Source organism: Polyodon spathula, chromosome 6 (assembly GCF_017654505.1).
Source record: "Polyodon spathula isolate WHYD16114869_AA chromosome 6, ASM1765450v1, whole genome shotgun sequence".
Taxonomy (NCBI): Eukaryota; Metazoa; Chordata; class Actinopteri; order Acipenseriformes; family Polyodontidae; genus Polyodon; species Polyodon spathula.
The window spans coordinates 12,136,501-12,155,807 of NC_054539.1; the positions used below are offsets into that span (position 1 = coordinate 12,136,501).

Sequence of the window (19,307 nt, forward strand, 5' to 3'; positions counted from 1 at the left end):
TATTTGACTTGGCAGTGCTTTTGGTGTTAGATTACCTGAGAGAACAACATGTGGCTGCTTTCAACATTCCCACTTAATTAACAGGATATCAGTAACTCCTAAGCAGCCAGTCTGTAAAAAAAAAAAAAAGAAAAAGAGGAACTGCTTCTGTCTTGCACGACATCACCAGAGCGGTGTTGCATTTCTCTGTGTTTAAGCCGCTTGCATTCCTCCCACTGCATCAGCTCAGTCCTCGTCTGTGACAGACAAATGGTGGGGAGTGAAAAGATGACTAAGAAGTTAAGTCATGTTGGCCAGGAGACAGAACGAGAGTTAAAAGGGTCAAGCAGCTACCAATCAACATGTGATGGAGCACCCCTAGTACAAATGGAGTTGTGGCAGATGTTGTCTGAATAATGAAAAGGGGCGTTCCTTTAAGCGCGCTGTTGGAGAGTATGTCAACTCAGGGAAAACGAGAGAGCAATAGAGCTTTTTTATCAGCAGCAGTGGCTGGATGTGGATTCTCCTTTGTTTTAGAAACTGGTGCTTTTTTGTGGGCTGTCCTTGCACTGTGAACTGAAGATAACATTTATCCTTTTTAGTAGTGTTTTCAAACTGTTTTAAGGAACGGACAGTAGTTTCTGTCATATAAATGAATGTTCTGAAGCAGTCTAACATGGAAGAAGGGGGAAGATCTCTGAGAATTTGACCATAAAAATTATATTTTGTTTGGAGTAAAAACAGAGAGGAAACTCTCAGAAGTTGCAAGCTTAAGGAAGTGGTTTTAGTGGATTGGAGCGGGTGAGCACGGCTGTTTCTTTGAAAGTATGGAGCTAAAAAATAAAAGGCAAAGTGAACAAAAGGAATTCATTGACCTGGGATTTAAAACAATGACATCTTATAATTCGGCCAAGGAAGGAGGCACAAGCTTTTTATAATTAGAAGGACATTTTGCCCACTGGTTTTGAGAGTAAGTCATAAGCCTACTGTGCTCAAATCAATTGAGGATTTAGAAGAAGATATTCTGTACTTATCAGGATACAATGGTTTTGCTATCATTTAATTTTAAAATTCTGGATAATTGATCCATGTTCAAAGAAACACTGTATTGGAATGGATTAATTAAATTAACTAAATTTCTGAACTAAAGCAGTAGTTACTGGTGTATTCTGGCAAATGTATAATATGTATCTAATATGAGGCATTCACCTTTTGTATATGTATAACTTTAAGTAGTTTTAGAAAACATGTTTGCATACATGACAAAATGTAATGATTGCCCTGAATTTAACCTCCTCCACCTCATAGAGTGATTTTTATTTTTTATTTATCTTATTTATTTTTTTACACTGTGGTTCAAGTGTTTTGTTTTTCAAGACTTTCCGGACTTCGTGTTACCTTTTGTTGCCTTCTTTTTGTACTGGCTTGTGAAGTAGTCAATTCACTACAAGATGGGAAAACCATTAAGTAGACCAGATTGTTTACGTCAAAACCCAACCTGTGTAGGTAAAGGGGAGGAAGAAGATTTGAATATTGAAGACTGCTACGTTCCCCAAAGATCAATATATGATACTGTGAGACTGAACGAACAGATTGACTCGGGTTCAAAGGGCAGCCTTACCTCTCGGCACTTTACAGATCGCACCCTCCCATACAGTCACAGGACTTTGGATAGCAGCACTTTATGCAGCAATGGCGTTTTGGCATCTTCCAGTGGTTTTGAGCTGAGAAGCCATGAAACGAACAAGCTGGATGAGAAAATGATTTTTGATGCACTAAAGCTAAACAGCGATATAATCAGGGCATCAGGGACAGTGTTACCCAAAACAAGGTCACACACGGAAAAGAAAGAAAACAGGAGGTCGTGGAAAATGTTCGTTCCCGCCAACTTTGCCGAGTATACCAACAGAAGCGATGGTTCGTTTGTGGACAGTGCAGGCATATCAGATTTATCAAAACAGTGCAAACCCAAAAGGACTTCAAATTCCCTTACCTCAGAAGAAGATTCTGGTTTGTGTAGTCCAACAGTGGAAAGAGAGTTAAGACACGACACTCAAGAGAGGGGAGATGCTGGGGGGAGAAGTCTATCATCCACGGATGGCATCCAGGAACACAAAACCAGTTATACTGCTATGTCAGATAATGAGGACCAACTTTTCACCCCAGTGCATGAGTTGGTCACAACAGGTTTATGTTACAATGAGATGACAGAGACTGAAATACCAGAGGAGTTCCATACACATGTGACGGATCCTATCAGCATTGAACTAGCGGGCGATAATGAATCTTTTTGTTGTATACCAGTCGAATTACAAAATGACATAAACCACTATGATGCACAACCACAACTGTGCACTAATTACAATGAACTACCAACAGCAGAACTTTTAGAAGAACCTCTCTCTCCACAAATAGAAAGTTTCTGGCCCACTGTGGTGGAATTGCAACTAGAGACAGAGGAGAACCAAGTTATTGACAATGGAGTATACTGTAAATTAGAGAACAGTGTTCCAGCAGCTGATGTTAAAGGCCTGCTCTTCTCTATGGAAGATAAAGACTTCACGCATACTGGGGACTATCCAATGAATGGTCCAGTGATGGATGAGGGGAGTGACAGCAGGGTAGAGACAACAACCACATATCCTGAAATAGACAAAAGCAGTCTCTTCTCTTATAAGGTATCCAATAAACAGTGTATAGATGCTGGCCTAGGAACACCGGGCCAGGGGTGTTTGCTCAAGGGTCAACAGAGTAAATAGTTTCAATGCTAAGAACTTTTGATTTGGTATGCTTGGTAACCTGTCTAATAGGAGTCCTTCCATATCAGATTACAAGACGACAGAATCTATTTTGATTGGTTTGTTGTACTTTTTGTCACGCATTGATCCTTTACAGCTGTGTGTAAAAAGATTAGTTTTCTGCTAGCTATCTGTACCTTGTCTTTTTGAATGCCTTTGCAGACCACATTCTTCAGTCAGCTTTTTTTTCTAGTCCTCTATCAGTACAGAGCCTTTTCATGTTTTTTTTTTTAATCTTAGTAATCATTCTTCATGAGCTTAGTCATAAAGATGCATATTACATCATGGAATAAAGTGGTTTCTGAGATTCTTAGATGAAAGGACATTAACAGCTTTTAAACAGCTTGTAATTGCTTCAAGCAATTAGTGAATATTTGGGTTTATCATAAGTTTAAAACGCTGTACCTAACCTCTTGGCCTCAAGTATTTGGTAAGCAGCCAGTGGTAATAAAATAGATGGAGCTGAAAGTTTTGTTTTGTAATTAGGTAATGGTTTGAATGTTTATCTTTTATTCAAGATTAAGTTAGTTTCTTAGAATTTTTACCCTGGGAGTTACACAACCTGAATGTTCATGCTAAAGACAGAAAATATATAACCATAGAAAACAATCATCTGTTTATTTTCTATTGATTTTTTTTTTTTTTTCACACAGCTAATGAGTTTTTTTTTTTCTAAATGTTAAGCATTATCCACACAAGTCATTTTAAATAAGTAACACAGATTCTTGTGTCCACAAATAAGGCATGAAGGGGATATAGAGAGAAAAAAAACATGTACTGAACACACCATTTGTCATCTTAAATACAGACAAACCTTGCCTGTCACTTTTTGTTGGAAGATAAACTATAATTCACTAACAATGCTATTGAGTAATATTCACATCACTAGTCTGGATGTGTGCCCTTTCTGGCAGATGAGTTATTACCTTGAGAATTGTACAAACCAATATAACTTCAAAACTTGTAGATAACTTTATAAGCTTGTCTTCTTTGTGACAGTAGTAAAGACCCCCAGTAAAACACACCCAATTACTGTACTTCAAATAGCAGATTAACAGAAATGAGAGAGGGCTGTTTCCTTTTTGTCTTTCTGAAGCGCTTTTGTATTTCTGTAAGCTGTACAGCATTTAGCATTTCAGATATTACAAATGTAGGAACAATAATAAATTAGGGATATGTTGAAGTAAATATTGGCACAGACTTTGAGCTGGCCTATATTTTTGAAGTAAAGAACCAGAATAACATGTTTTATCCTAAGCGCCTTCCCTAAGTAGCTGAGCTGTGTGTAAAAATAAATGAATTGTCTGTATTTCAGTTGTATATGATCTGTTATTTTGGTTTGAATAACCCCAGGTATTCCAAAAAGAAGAGATCGAGCCCTTGAAAGCTAAGCTACAAGATGTTAACTGGCTGGGACAGGGCCTTATACAGAGCGCTGCTAAAAACGCCAACACCCAGAGCCTCGAAGGTGATCTCGAGGATGTTAACACAAGATGGAATACACTCAACAAGAAGGTTTTTCTTTTTTCTTTTTTTTTTTTTTTACATTTTGTTTCACTCTTTCTCTCTGCTGATCAAGTCAGCACTGACATTGTGGTCCAAAAAAGCTGAAGCTTAATTTACAGAACAAAGACTTTGTTGAAATTCTAAAAATACACACCCTTTCAGTGTCAAAAGAACGTTTTACCCGCTGTGAAAGATCCAAAAATAGTCAGAACTGCACTGTGTCGTTATTGTTAGAACAGGTAATAGGACTCAAAAACAGAGAACTAGCTTTTTTTTATTTTTATTTTTTTATATAAAGCAATGCATTGTTTTTTATTTCTGCATTCTGAGCCATGGGTACAGTAATTGCAGTATCAAGTCATTCACACCAGTAAACGTTAGGGTCTACATAACAGTAGATCTGTGTATTAACTTTGACATCAGTATTACAGTTCCAACTTAAAATATTGTATTTATACTGGCTTTTGTTTAAATCTGACCACAGGTTGCAGAAAGGGATGCCCAGTTGCATGAAGCACTACTGCATTGTGGGAGGTTTCAAGATGCCCTTGAATCCCTGCTCAGCTGGCTGAATGATACTGAAGATCTTATTGCCAATCAAAAGCCGCCTTCCGCTGAGTTCAAAGTAGTGAAGGCTCAGATTCAGGAGCAAAAAGTAAGTTTCAAATATAACTCCCGAACTTGTATTTGAAATATAATGATGGCAACTACATGGTACGCTTACATGTTTTTGGTATATTTACATATTTTTTATGTGTAGATATATTACTGTATGTACACATTTCCACATACCCATGTCAACAAAGAGGTTTAGTACCAAACACCTGGAGTAAAAAACTTTAAAATGGTCTCCTGTTTTGGTTTTCTGTAGTGCTAACCTCTACAGTAGTGAGTCTTAACAATACTTTGAGAACCACCCTGCAAGGATTTAGCTTTGCTGTAGATAAAAAGCGTCAGTTATTGACACACTGTCACACTTCTAATGTTGGCTTGGAATCTACAACATATTTGAGAACATTAGAACGGATTTTAGAGAGGTCCCCAAAACAGCCATGACTTTAATTTGCCGTCCCACTGCCATTGCAGCACAGTTTGATTCATTATCAGTTTTTAATTTTTTTGTATTTTTCTTCGGAACAGCTTCTGCAAAGGCTATTGGATGACCGTAAACCAACAGTGGATATAATCAAACGAGAGGGAGAAAAACTGTCTGAGGCTGCAGAGCCGGCAGATAAGGAAAAGATGCTGAAGGAACTTGGCAGTCTTAGTCGTAGGTGGGATGCATTGCTCAGCAAGGCAGAAACAAGGTAGAGTAAACCCTTCTGGAATGACACTCTGATTGAAGTGCAAGAAGTTAAAAGTCAAGTAAGGCAACATTTAACTAAAGCTTTCGCTTTTGCCTATGCTTACTTTCTTATAGTTTTACTTCAGAACTATACTATTTAAGCGATAGAGCCCGTCGATGCAGGCTCTACCGTGTGGTAGATGACCGCGCCTGGAGTTATGCACCCTGATGTGTTCCGCTGAGGAAAATAGTCCCTAACAGAATTAGAATAGAAAAATGACATACACGCAGAGAAACCGGTTTATTATTATTAAAATTATTATTATTGATAACATATGTATTTATTGGAGTCTTACTCTTTCTTATTATAATTTATTTGGACATGTACAATTGTTGAATAGTCCGTGTAGTAGAGTCTGACTCAAAACTTGTTGGAGGCGGGACGTCATTCAAGCAGGCAGGGAGTGGATTGGCTGGTGCGGAAAGAACTGAAACAGGGTTGGGAGTTGACTGGCTGGATTTGAGGGAGGATGTTGTTTGGATCCAGCTGAAGACAGAATTGTGGACCAATCATGTCTTCCCTGTTGATTTGCTGTCCAGTAGCTGTGAATTGAGCCTTCATTACGATGTTCTGTCACAGACATGATTTTGCTTGTCTTTAGACCAGCGTTAGAAAGTATGTTTAAGTAGCTTTTTATATTATCAGATTAGTTGTAGATTAGAATGTTAAGGGAAAAAGCTGGTATTTATGCACGGATTGATTTAAAATGTAATTCACAGTTAAGCACTTCAAGGTTCCAGCGGGCGTCTATGCAAAATAGAAGCCTGCTAGATCTAGAAGCTGATTGGCTGTTCACACTCAATCTTTTTCTAATAATGGATTAAAGGTAGAATTTAGTGACTTTCTGCTGATGTTCAAAATTTAACACACACACATTATATATATAGTGTGTGTGTGTGTGTGTGTGTGTGTCTCTCCTCTCTCTCTCTCTCTATATATATATATATATATATATAGGTATTTTGACTCAAGTATTCACCGAAAGAGAAAGGTGAAAATCCAGAGCAGTACTGCGACTGGTTGGCTTTGCAAAGAAACAAAAAACAGTGACTTCCATGTGCCAAAAGTCCACTGAAAAACGCGAAGCACGAAACACATTCAGTTTTGACCTGACAGAGGTATTTGTTTGCGCAAATATCCCTCTTGAAAAATTGGACAACCAAAAGTTACATAAATATAGCAGATGTTGGAGGGATTCCTTCATCAGCCCAGCTGAGACATGAATACTTACCTAAAGTTGCCGAGTATCATAAGTCGGAGTTTATGGAATTGGTAAAACAGTCTGGTTGCTTGTCACTGGTCACTGATGCCAAAGAGCAGTATGGTTTACACACTGTATTTGTGAACATGCATCTGACGTACTAGAGCTGAAAGCTGTCCTTGCAGATGCACTTTACTTACAGGCTGTTTAATTACAACACCATTTCACAAGCTATTGTAAAGTTCTTGAATAACTTTGACATTTTATTTTGATGATCATAGTATTTATCTCTGTATTTGATGTTTTAAAAAAATAATCATCTGTACACATAATTAATAAAATAGTTCTGCGCACATACCACAAAATATGATACTTTACCAATGACACTGTTGTGAATTTTAAAGAAATAATGGAAATTGATTCTTAACACAAGGCCCGTAAAATAAGACAGACGTGTATCTGCGTAATGGATGCCCGAGTGCTGACTGTTATATATCAATTAATCTTTGTTTAATATAGCACCTTTCACAGTGGACCACCATCACAAAGCGCTTAATATATATTTATAAAACAGCTTGGAAAAATAACAACCTCTGATTGGTCAACAGTAGACACATAAGATTAAATGAGCTAATTGAAATAGAAGAAAACAAAGATGAAAAAATACTAAAAGACTACGACATGGGCCTGTTAATGTATTTAAAGACTGGCTTAACAAAAGAAATATAGACATTAATTTTAAGGAAGTAAGTCCAGAAAACCCCAACAACATTTTGAGGGAATGTTATGCCAGTGCAAGAAGTTCAACTGGCGATCAGTATTCAGTCTCCAGTTTTTAACACAGTTGACCCCAGTTGTCCGGTGCAGAGCATTAACACAATATTCGTCAAACTGCCCTCCTGATGTAACTACCTTTTACCTGCACCCACTCAGAGCTCCTCAGCAAATCCTGAACACTAGACCCTACTGGTACTGCAGTGAACCGATAGGAATACATTTCCTCTGCGAAATGATGCTTAAACTGCATGCACCTACTTTCAGAAGCCGTGCTGGCATCATGGGAAACTGTATGTGTAACCGGACTTTCTATCTGAAAGCAGTTTGCAAAGCTACTGGACTCCACCACAGCAAAACAAAAAACAGTTCAGTTGTATCCTCAAACTCACCTCTACTCAGCCTCCATTGCAGCTGTGCTACTTCCTTCCTTAGTTTCAAGAAGCCCCGCCCTGAAAAAAAAAACTTCAATAGCTTGTACTCTGCCCTCTACTTATGAGATGCCACTTTCAAGGCAGAAATGCACCATACATGGAAATGTGCAGTTTATTTTTAACAAGTAAAACTTAAAAATAATTGAATACAAATTAAATGTTTTGTCCTTTTGGGACTATATAATACTGCGGATGTACACATAATAAAAGTGTATTGTTTTATTTAGTGTTTTAATTATTTTTCACCCCCCAAATAACAATTAACTTTGAAGTTGACATTTTATAAGTGGTATAAACCACTTTGAGTTGTGCTGTGGCCTAATCACCACCTTGACGTGCGTATATCTCATGGGAACCACACGGCCCATCGTGGTGTGTGTCTGCGTGCAATATATATATATGTGTGTGTGTGTGTGTGTGTGTATACATATATACACACACACACACACACACACAGTAATCTGTCCCATATCTGCCCGGATCACGCTCTTCAGCAACGTTATGATTGAACAGAGAAAACTAGTTTGAGAGGAGGCCATTCGGCCCATCTTGCTTGTTTGGTTGTTAGAGCCTACCAAAGTTTTTGTACACTGTGTTGTATGTACTCTGTGCGCTACCATTGCTGGTAGTGTCATGTGAGCTGTTCATTGTGCTAATTGATATGTAAGTTAAATCCTGTTATCCTGCCTGTTACTCAGCAGCGAATGCACGCACCCACATGGCAGATGGCTACACTGTCGCATGCATTAATACCCTGTATCTTTATAAACAAGGGATTTAGGGGAGTTCCCAAATAAATGCTGAATCTCAAAACAGTAATTGTGTGAATATAGTATAATGGTATTTAAAACATGATTCATTTTCTTTTTACATATCCACCCTTACATAAAAAAAAAAAATATTTAAAAAATCATGGGTGAAATGAGTCTGGTAAAATGTGATTTACAAAATTGCACACATCTGTTGTGTCTCTAGGTGTCCAGACATACAATCATTTCATAGTGCTAGCAGGTTTGGCTATGGCTAATAATTTTTCACATTAATCATGCCACACTTGTATTTTCTCTTGGCATTTTTATAGGCACCGACAGCTGGAAAGTATCCTAGTGGTAGCACAGCAGTTCCATGAAACACTGGAGCCCTTGGCAGAGTGGCTTTCTACCACTGAAAAAAGACTGGCAAACTCAGAACCCATTGGAACCCAGACTAAGAAATTAGAGCAGCAAATTTCACAGCACAAGGTAAACAGCAATGTTGAGGCTGCGCCCATTTTGGCTCTGGGAGTGTAATATAGTCATCAGGTTTCTCATTTATATCACATTTTTCAACTTAATTTCAAATATTATTTTTACAATTTTCCATTCGTTTATCATTTGTATGATATTTCTGCACTTGTTTTGACATGTTTTAGTTCTTTTCTTATTATTTATCATTTCTGCATGTGGCTTTTTTTCTTCCATTTTTTCCATTTGCCCTATTTAGGCCTTAAAAGATGATATTATGGGTCACAGTAAGAACTTACACCAAGCTATTAGCCTTGGCCAGGCACTTAAGACAATGAGTTCCTTGGATGACAAGGAATTGGTGCAGGGCAAGCTGGATTCAATACAGACTCACATCATTGAAGTCCAGGAGAGATGTAGCAGGAAAGCAGCCATGCTGCAGCAGGCCCTCTCTAATGCCCGGCTCTTTGGCGAAGATGAAGTTGAACTAATGAATTGGTTAAATGAAGTACATGATAAACTGAGCAATGTGGCAGTCCAGGACTACAACACTGATGCACTTCATAAACAGCATAATGAGCAACTGGTATTTTTTATATTTTTTTTTTTATGTTATCCCATTTTTGTCTTTTAAGTTTGTCATCTTCTCCATACATTACAATTGATTTTAATGTGTGTTTTGTTTATATATATATATGTATATGTGTGTGTTTTCTGTTCTTATGTAGGCTCTTCATGAGGACATTGTGCTTAGGAAACAAAATGTTGACCTGGCTATTCAAAATGGCTTGGAACTTCTGAAACAAACAACAGGTAATATGGAAATGGGTAAAACTGCAAATTCACAGCATTAATAAATAAAACAGTATGCATTGTGTTATAGCTCTATTGGTAAATAAGCGTGACTGAACACTGCAGATGTGAAATTTAGAGCAAACACACTCTAACTATGTCTACTGCAACCTTATCGACACATTCAGAATTATTTTCTTATTTTTGTACTCGCATATTCTTGAGTTATCAATCAACCAGGAACTACAGAGAAATCCATGAATATTATTCCACAGAGCTTGTAGTACAGTAACTCTCACAGTGTTTCAGCTCAGTGTCATCTCCTCTGTGCAAGCTGTCCCTTGCAAACATTCTGCTACTGTGTTTGTGTCTTAGCATAATTTTATTCAGTCCCCACATTTACTTGCCTGAATCCCATCTACCATCCAAGCAACTATAGAAAATGTAAGTTCCTAGAAAAGTTTCAGAAACGGTGTTAGTTGAGATGGTTGCATTACTCATATAACACACTTTTTTTTTCAGGTGATGAAGTTGTTATCATTCAAGAAAAATTGGATGGTATCAAAGCCAGATATGCAGAAATCGATTCAATGAGCACAGATGTTTCAAAGCTGCTCAATCAAGCTCTAGTGCTTGCTACCAAACTGCAGCAAAACCACGAAGAGCTGTGCAGTTGGCTAGATTACATTGAAGCAGAAGTAGCTGCTTATGAAGTTCAGGTCCCTGCAGGAGAACAGCTGACCCAAGTGCAAGAGAGACAAAAAGTAAGGTTTTCTATTGTTCAAGCACTGACACAATTGTTAATGTGAATTAAAAAAAAATATATATAAAAAATCTGGTTGTACTCTTGAGTCCAAGGCCCAATTGAAGCCCTATTGTTTCAGGAGCTCCTGAAAGATGCTAAGGGGCGCAAGGGCTTGGTGGACACTCTCAATGAGGTAAGTAGTGCTCTGCTGGAGCTGGTGCCCTGGAGAGCACGGGAGGGACTGGACAGACTGGTGTGTGAAGACAATGAGAGGTACAGACTTGTGAGCGACTCCATCACGCAGCATGTGGAAGAAATAGATGCTGTCATTCTGAGATCTCAGCAGGTAAAGCACAGCCTGTCCTACAGGGGGTTGTATAGTAAATTATTTATTAATGATGTTTAATGGAAAAGCTGGCAATGTAATGTAAACATTCTGTCTGTAACAAAGAGGGCATCTGAACTGAATGTCAGTGTGCAAAATGAGCTATTGTTGTCGCATAGCAGACATCTGGATGCTGGACCAAAGAGAATTCTTAAATTGTTAGAACCATCTGCTTTATTTGGTTTTACACATTATTTACCAGCCCTAAAGCTACTGTCTCTGCTACTTTCTCTCTCTGTCTCTCTCTCTCTCTCCCCCTTTCCCTTGCCCCCCCCCCCCCCCCCCCCCCCCCCCCCCCCCCCCCCCCCCCCAAAAGGATAAGGGATAGGGCAATTGAAAAACAAACTTGTCAGTGATTTTCAAAATGATAACATATTTAGAAAATAGTTTATCCATTTTACTAATCTCTGCCACGGTATTTCATTGTGCAGTTTGAACATGCAGCTGAGGTGGAGGTTGTGTGGCTAACTGATGCAGAAAAAAAACTGGCATCACTTGGAGCTATCAGACTTGAGCAAGATCAGACTGTAGCTCAGTTACAAGTTCAAAAGGTAATGCACATGGGTTTACAACAGGAAGTTACAAGCAGGGTGATTCAAATCAGGTCACCAAATATGACCTTCAGTTTTAATATGGCCAGTAGATTTGTCACGTAAAGTCACCACGTTTTCTGCAGTTCAGAAGAGACAGCTGTTATGAACTTAAAAGAAAATTAATAAACTAAAAAACTTTAAAACCAACAAGAAGTGCCAAAAGCAGTGCTGAGGTGTCTGCATTGTCTTACAGCACAGAGAGTGAGGTTTAAAAAAAACTGCACAGCTTTTTAAAAAATTCTCCATGCATGAGTGCTGCAGCGCCATTGAGTTTCCCTGACTTCTCGGTTGATCAGCTTAGGCGGCATGGGAAATAAAAATAAGAAAATTCACAAAATACCTCTTACTTACCCTAAATAAAATGTCAAAGAAACTGAAGCAACAGTCAAATCTATTTGCATTTGGATTTAGAAAATCCACATCTGGCCAACTCCATGAAAAATGAGAATGTAACAGAAGATGAGGAGGAGAAGCTAACAGTATTAGTATTTTAGCCAGCTATAGTCTATGACAGTAACTTAAAAATAAAGAAAAGTGTTCACTTCCCTGGAATTTTATATAGTTATCTTCCCTGCCATTTGATTACTATAGTTCTATTTCCTGGCATTTCATTTTAATGTATGTAGTTCCCTAGCATGTTATGAAGTTAGTTCTCTGGCACAACGATTGTATGTAGATCCCCTCCCACAATTTAAAGATGATAAAAAATGTGCATGCAAAATATACGTCTCCTCATATTGTCCCCAGTTGAAAATGTTGGCCACCATAAAAGCACACTTGGCCACCAGGTTTTGAAAGGTAGTGGCCAAATGGCCACCAGCATACAAAGTGATTTGTAACACCCAGGTTACAAGTAATAGTATTATTGTTTATCTTAAACAAGCTGTAGTAAAGATACATCATCAGTTAATACAGGTACATTTGTTATTGTGTCCGTTTTGTTTTAATTACAAGCAAATTATATCTATTTCTAGGCTTTCTCTATTGACATTTTAAGACATAAGGATGCCATCGATGACATTGTGAAAACTGGAGAGGCAATAATCAGCAGCAGCGATGAAGAGGAGAAAAAATCCCTACAGGTAAAATGAACATTCAAGATATTTAGTACCATCCATACTGAAAATGTCTCTGATACCAGTGCTGCTTCAATTTCAGCATTGCAAATCAAAAACAGTTGCTTAAAGCGGATTCATGCTTTGTTCTTGCAGTTTAAAAGGAGTGTGTTTTCTGTTGTTTAATTTTTGTTATGCAAAAAATAATTAACGTGAATATTACAAGGCCTCCAGTGTTATGTACAATTGAGTTAATAAAGTCAGCGCCACTGGCTGACCAGTACAGATCCTATTAAACCCCCTGTATTTGCTATGATATCCCTCTCAAATTTTTTGCATTTAATGTTATATTTCAGGATAAAGTTCAAACTCTTCTGGAGAAATATGATGTTGTCAGCCATATTAACGCCGAGCGATGCCTACAGCTTGAGCGCGCTCATTCATTGGCCAGTCAGTTCTGGGAGACCTATGATGAGCTGTGGCCGTGGCTGCAGGAAATGAGGAGTGCGGTCTCCCAGCTTCCTGCTCCTGCTATTGAATATGAAACTTTAAAACAGCAGCAAGAAGAATTGAGGGTAAGAGTCTAATAGACAGGAACTATTTGGGCTGTACATCACGTTTGGAGAAAACAGGCTTCTATGCTCAGGCACAATGATTTTCTCAGTTAAGTTTCATTACGGCAGTAAAAATGAACTGTTTCACTGTCTCATTGTTTTAAGCTCTGGACATATCAATGACACAGATAAGACATGCATAGCAGTGTTCTATGATTCTTTCAGTTAAGTTATATTACCAGTGTTGTCGAGTGACTGGTTATATCCGTGGTACAGTGCACTTCGGGGTGCTTTGTTACTGTTCGTAACAACTCCAGTTTTTAGTTCACTTACAGCTGTTGCTTATTGTAGAATGTATAAGATCTCCACCTCATTAATCAGAGTCATTTCATAAAAGCTAAGGAAGTAAAACACCTTTGTTTCCTTGAATAGCCTTAATCCAAGAGACCTTTTATTAAGGAAATTAAGTGCAAATCCAGATCATACAGATTATATTATAATGATGACAATACCTTATTCATTTTTTACTTAAATGTAAAGGTTAATGCCATACAGTATTCAATGCTTTTAGCAGTTTTGCAAAAAAGAAACGGTTAAAGGATTCTGGCCAAGTCAGACATTTCTTATGAATTAAAATAACTTTTTTTTTCTGACAGTATTTTGGCTATACATTTAACGTTATGTGATTGGGACACAGAGGACGTAATCTCTTTAGAACTACACATCAGTGAAGTGTAATTAACTGTCAGTTTGTTATGAGCTGTATAACTAGAAAGGTCAAAAGCAGAAAGATGACATCATCTCACAGGAGGCCTGCTAATTTTGTTTTGTTTGTTTTTTAATTAGATTATCTTCCACTGGTTCATAATGGAAGAGGGCCAAGTTATTATAGATGTGCCTGAGTTACAAAAGATCTGTTAGTTCATGAAGTACTCTGAACAAAAATATAAACGCAACATGCAACAATTTCAAAGATTTTACTGAGTTACAGTTCATATAAGGAAATCAGTCAATTGAAATAAATTCATTAGGCCCTAATCTATTTATTTCACATGACTGGGAATACAGATATGCATCTGTTGGTCACACATACTTTTAAAAAAAAAAAAAAAAAAAAAAAAAAAAAAAAAAAAAAGGTAGGAGCGTGGATCAGAAAACCAGTCAGTATCTGGTGTGATGACCTTTTGCCTCATGCAGCGCAACACATCTCCTTTGCATAGAGTTGATCAGGCTGTTAATTGTGGCCTGTGGAATGTTGTCCCACTCCTCTTCAATGGGTGTGCGAAGTTGTTGGATATTGGCGGGAACTGGAACACGCTGTCATACACGTCGATCCAGAGCATCCCAAACATGCTCAATGGGTGACATGTCTGATGAGTATGCAGGCCATGGAAGAACTGGGACATTTTCAGCTTCCAGGAATTGTGTACAGATCCTTGCAACATGGGGCCGTGCATTATCATGCTGAAACATGAGGTGATGGCGGCGGATGAATGGTACGACAATGGGCCTCAAGATCTCGTCACGGTCTCTCTGTGCATTCAAATTGCCATCGATAAAATGCAATTGTGTTCATTGTCCGTAGCTTATGCCTGCCCATACCATAACCCCACCATCAAAATGGGGCACTCTGTTCACAACGTTGACATCAGCAAACTGCTCGCCCACACGACGCTGTCTGCCATCTGCCTGGTACAGTTGAAACCGGGATTCATCCGTGAAGAGCACACTTCTCCAGCGTGCCATTGGCCATCGAAGGTGAGCATTTGCCCACTCAAGTCGGTTACGACGCCGAACTGCAGTCAGGTCAAGACCTTGGTGAAGACAACGAGCACGCAGATGAGCTTCCCTGAAACGGTTTCTAACAGTTTGTGCAGAAATTCTTCAGTTGTCCAAACCCACAGTTTGATCAGCTGTCCGAGTGGCTGGTCTCAGACGATCCCGCAGGTGAAGAAGCCGGATGTGGAGGTCCTGGGCTGGCGTGGTTACATGTGGTCTGCGGTTGTGAGGCCGGTTGGACGTACTGCCAAATTCTCTAAAACGACATTGGAGGCTGCTTATGGTAGAGAAATGAACATTCAGTTCTCTGGCAACAGCTCTGGTGGACATTCCTGCAGTCAGTATGCCAGCTGAATGCTCCCTCAAAACTTGAGACATCTGTGGCATTGTGTTGTGTGACAAAACTGCACATTTTAGAGTGGCCTTTTATTGTCCCCAGCACAAGGTGCACCTGTGTAATGATCATGCTGTTTAATCAGGTTCTTGATATGCCACACCTGTCAGGTGGATGGATTATCTTGGCAAAGGAGAAATGCTCACTAACAGGGATGTAAACAAATTTGTGCGCAAAATTTGAGAGAAATAAGATTTTTGTGCATGTGGAAAATTTCTGGGATCTTTTATTTCAACTCATGAAACATGGGACCAACACTTTACATGTTGCGTTTATATTTTTGTTCAGTGTAGTTCAAATGTGCAAGCCTTATGTACACAATGAATAAGAGTTGTTCAAGGGTCTAATAACAATCATAGTGTTATGCTTATACACATATATACACACTATATTATAGTATATAGTGTGTGTACAAGTGGATAACATGTGTTTTACCTAATAATAAATGCAGTAAATATAATAAATATAAATAATAGCTACATTATTATAATATAAATATAAGTATAAATAATAAGCAACATGTTAATCATGTTATGCCTGTAGTTACAGTACAAACACATTAAGAGCAAAAACACAATGCATTCTGGAGTTTCCTTTTATTGTAATTTTTTTTTGTAAATGGACGTGATGTTTGTTACAGCAAATGCGTGAGTTGATTGCAGAACACAAGCCTCATATCGATAAGATGAACAAAACCGGGCCCCAGTTGTTGGAGCTAAGCCCTGCTGAAGGCCTTTCCATCCAGGAAAAGTACACAGTGACTGACAAGCTTTACATGCAGATAAAAGAAGATGTTAAACAGCGAGCGGTAGCTTTGGATGAAGCTATTTCCAAGTCAACCCAGGTATGGTCTTCACTCAAAAGATCTGTTTACATCAGCAGAAACTGCACATATTTAAGTGAATGAAAAAGTCAAGGTACCCACACAATGCATGTTTTCTAATGTGGTATACGATACCCTCCAAGTGCAAAAGTATGTTTGTTTTTATCATCCATGATTTAATTATTCAATTCTAATTTTAGCTGTCTGTGTTTTTGTATTCATTAACCATCTCAATTAATCATTAGACATGCATTTTACCTCAACTGCTTTTTCATGCTTAATTTTTGCAGCTATGCTAACAATTATAATTATTTTATATACATTTTCAGGAGTTTATTATTGTTTTTTTCTTCCTTTGTTTCTTTTGTTATATTTTCTTATCCCATCACTTGGCTACTTTCACTTTTTTTTTAAATACATAACATATATCAACCAGGTTAATGAGCTAAGGCATGGCTTTCCTCAATCCACCTTTTTTTACTTAGTGCTTGTAGATATTGTTATATATCTGTATGGACGGAGTGACTGTCCAGTCAAAACAATCCAGTTCCAAATAAGAGCTTTTTAATTACAGTTCAACCCCTCTACCAGCAATAGTATGAGGGGTGCACACAAACAGAGTGGCAGTCCCAAAATAAACAGTTGAAGCACAAAATAAACAGTTTTCAAGTACTGTAATCCACCTGTGCTCGATGTGCAGGGGAAAGTGAATCGGGTGTGTGCTGGCTCTGCGGCTTCAGCTCCTGTCAGTCATTCTCTGCAGCAGTAAACAAAACCAACATGGCAGCGTTCTGGCTGCATTAGATTTCAGCGTACGTAGCTGCGTTCCCTTTGCACTGCAAAACTCCTCCCCATAATCAGTGCGGCGCTGCACTCTCTCCAATCGCCGCCTGCACCACAGCTGATCACAATGGAGTTGTTCCGCAGTCATACAGCTACACCCTTTCCCCAAGCTGGCTGACTTCCAGTTTCGTCCCACCATCGAGTTGACCCATCTCGGAGAAGGCGTACCACCAACCTTACCCAGCGCCCTTCCTGGTCGGGAGGTATACTTGCAGTTCAGATTCCTTCTCTCCCTGTCACATCATCTTGCTTACTTTGTAGTTCTTAGTTACTGCTAGATTTCTTGAAGTACCCGGGCATTAATAAAGGTAAAACAAACTTGTGTGGAACCTTAGTATTAACATATTTTGTAAAGGACTTATCTACAATAAAACACCAATAAAGCCAGCAAAAAGAGCTTGATTAAATATTAGGCTCTTATTTGATTTAAGTATTTTTGATTTCCTGTTCCTTTCCTGGGTTAGACGTAGGTGGTTGGCATCGTTTTACTGTAGGATGTACATGCCTAAAAACATACATGAATGTTTTTTAAGGTTTTTTTTTTTTTTTAAGTTAACAGGTATGCCTGGGGGAAAGTGTGTGTTTTAGAGATAACAGTAGACCATGGGGTAAAGCTGTAGTCGGCACTCCAGATAAGGCTTGGGTCTGGGAGTTAAAACTTCAATTAAAGCCATACAGATAAATAAAATAAGGAAATGCATTCATACGTTATAAAACAGTTTGTTTAATGTTATAGGCATGTTTTTTTTAGCGATTGCCTCTGACGATGCCTCCAGTTAGATTCTTAGCTGGACTGGGGTGTTTAAACTCTAACCTGTTTGCACTTTAACCTTTTCTTATCCTTACTGTAATTGGCTGCAAAGACAACAGGGCTTTTCTTTTGTACAGTTTCCTAGTAACTGAAGACATTGAATGCTGAGATGTAGTTAGTGGAAGTTTTAGGAGAGGCAGTAGCAAAGACAGACAAGTTGTGCAGAAAAATTGCAATGCTTATTTTTACTCATTAAATACAAATGTAGTGCTTATTTTGGATTTGTTAATGCAAAAAAAGAACCCGGCTATAGTCTGGCTATAGTGTTGATGAAACCTTGTGTCATAGGGGTAGGTATGGTCATATTCAGTACTACAGACATGCTATGACTGTACCCTGTATAACTTGTGAAATGGTCACATGAACCACCCTGTATAATTTGATTCAATGCGACAATAGGAGGTTGTGTGGTCCAGTAGTTAAAAAAAAACAGGTTTGTAACCAGGAATTTCCCAGCTCAGCCACTGACTGATTGTGTGACCCTGAGCAAGGCACTTAACCTCCTTGTGCTCCGTCTTTCGGGTGAGACGTTGTTGTAAGTGACTCTGAAACTGATGCTTAGTTCACACACCCTGGTCTTGTATCTTGTGCTTTGTGATGGTGGTCCACTATGAAAGGCGCTATATAAAAATAATGATTATCCTTATTATTATAAAATATACCAGAACAATACACATGTATAAAAACAGGTTTATTAGAAAACAAAATATTGAGAAACACCTTCAGAAAGTAATATACATTGTGTTTTAATAATGGTGTGTCATGCATTGTACAGTAGATTAACATTTATTTAGATTTTTTCAAACCAATTACAACATTGAAACCTTGAACATTGAAATAAATGCTTTTTCAGATTAAAATGTTAAAAAATTAAGTTCAGAAATGCACTGTATAACGGCAAATTTTGGTGGTGAATTTATTTTGGCTTTATTGGCGGTTTTGATTTAAATCGCCAATAATTCTTCCACCAATCAGAGTGTGGCATACAGTGAGTGATCCCGGCCTCTGACAGACTGGTATGTAGCACAGGTTAAGCACTAAACAAGGGGAAGGATGTGTCGAATTTCAAAGTGAATATGAGAGTGGCAGTGTGATGAAGCCAGTTTGCTTGAAAAAACTAAAAGCAGGTCGGACATTTACATCAATGGATTTAGAAAAATGTATGATGCGATCAGAAACTGTGAGGCTATGTAAACAGCGCCTGCTACTGTGGTACTTGTAGGACTGTTCTTTTTTTATGTTAAGCAGTTTTGTGTTATTTTGTGTTTATAA

General features: G+C 38.3%; 1 protein-coding gene across 16 annotated transcripts in view; it reads left to right on the forward strand.

Moving 5' to 3' along the window:
* LOC121316843 (dystonin-like) overlaps positions 1 to 19,307 on the forward strand; it is a 184,373-nt gene that overhangs the window by 137,028 nt on the left and 28,038 nt on the right. For 13 of the 16 annotated variants that reach the window (XM_041252112.1, XM_041252095.1, XM_041252101.1 and 10 more), the window contains 12 exons: positions 4,131 to 4,292; positions 4,768 to 4,938; positions 5,424 to 5,590; positions 9,120 to 9,279; positions 9,521 to 9,847; positions 9,990 to 10,074; positions 10,576 to 10,817; positions 10,938 to 11,144; positions 11,615 to 11,734; positions 12,751 to 12,858; positions 13,188 to 13,406; positions 16,199 to 16,402. In XM_041252112.1, coding sequence (XP_041108046.1) covers positions 4,131 to 4,292; positions 4,768 to 4,938; positions 5,424 to 5,590; positions 9,120 to 9,279; positions 9,521 to 9,847; positions 9,990 to 10,074; positions 10,576 to 10,817; positions 10,938 to 11,144; positions 11,615 to 11,734; positions 12,751 to 12,858; positions 13,188 to 13,406; positions 16,199 to 16,402 — 2,172 coding nt within the window. The remainder of the gene's footprint in view (positions 1 to 4,130; positions 4,293 to 4,767; positions 4,939 to 5,423; positions 5,591 to 9,119; positions 9,280 to 9,520; positions 9,848 to 9,989; positions 10,075 to 10,575; positions 10,818 to 10,937; positions 11,145 to 11,614; positions 11,735 to 12,750; positions 12,859 to 13,187; positions 13,407 to 16,198; positions 16,403 to 19,307) is intronic. The other 3 variants (XM_041252104.1, XM_041252108.1, XM_041252113.1) reach the window with 1 other exon arrangement.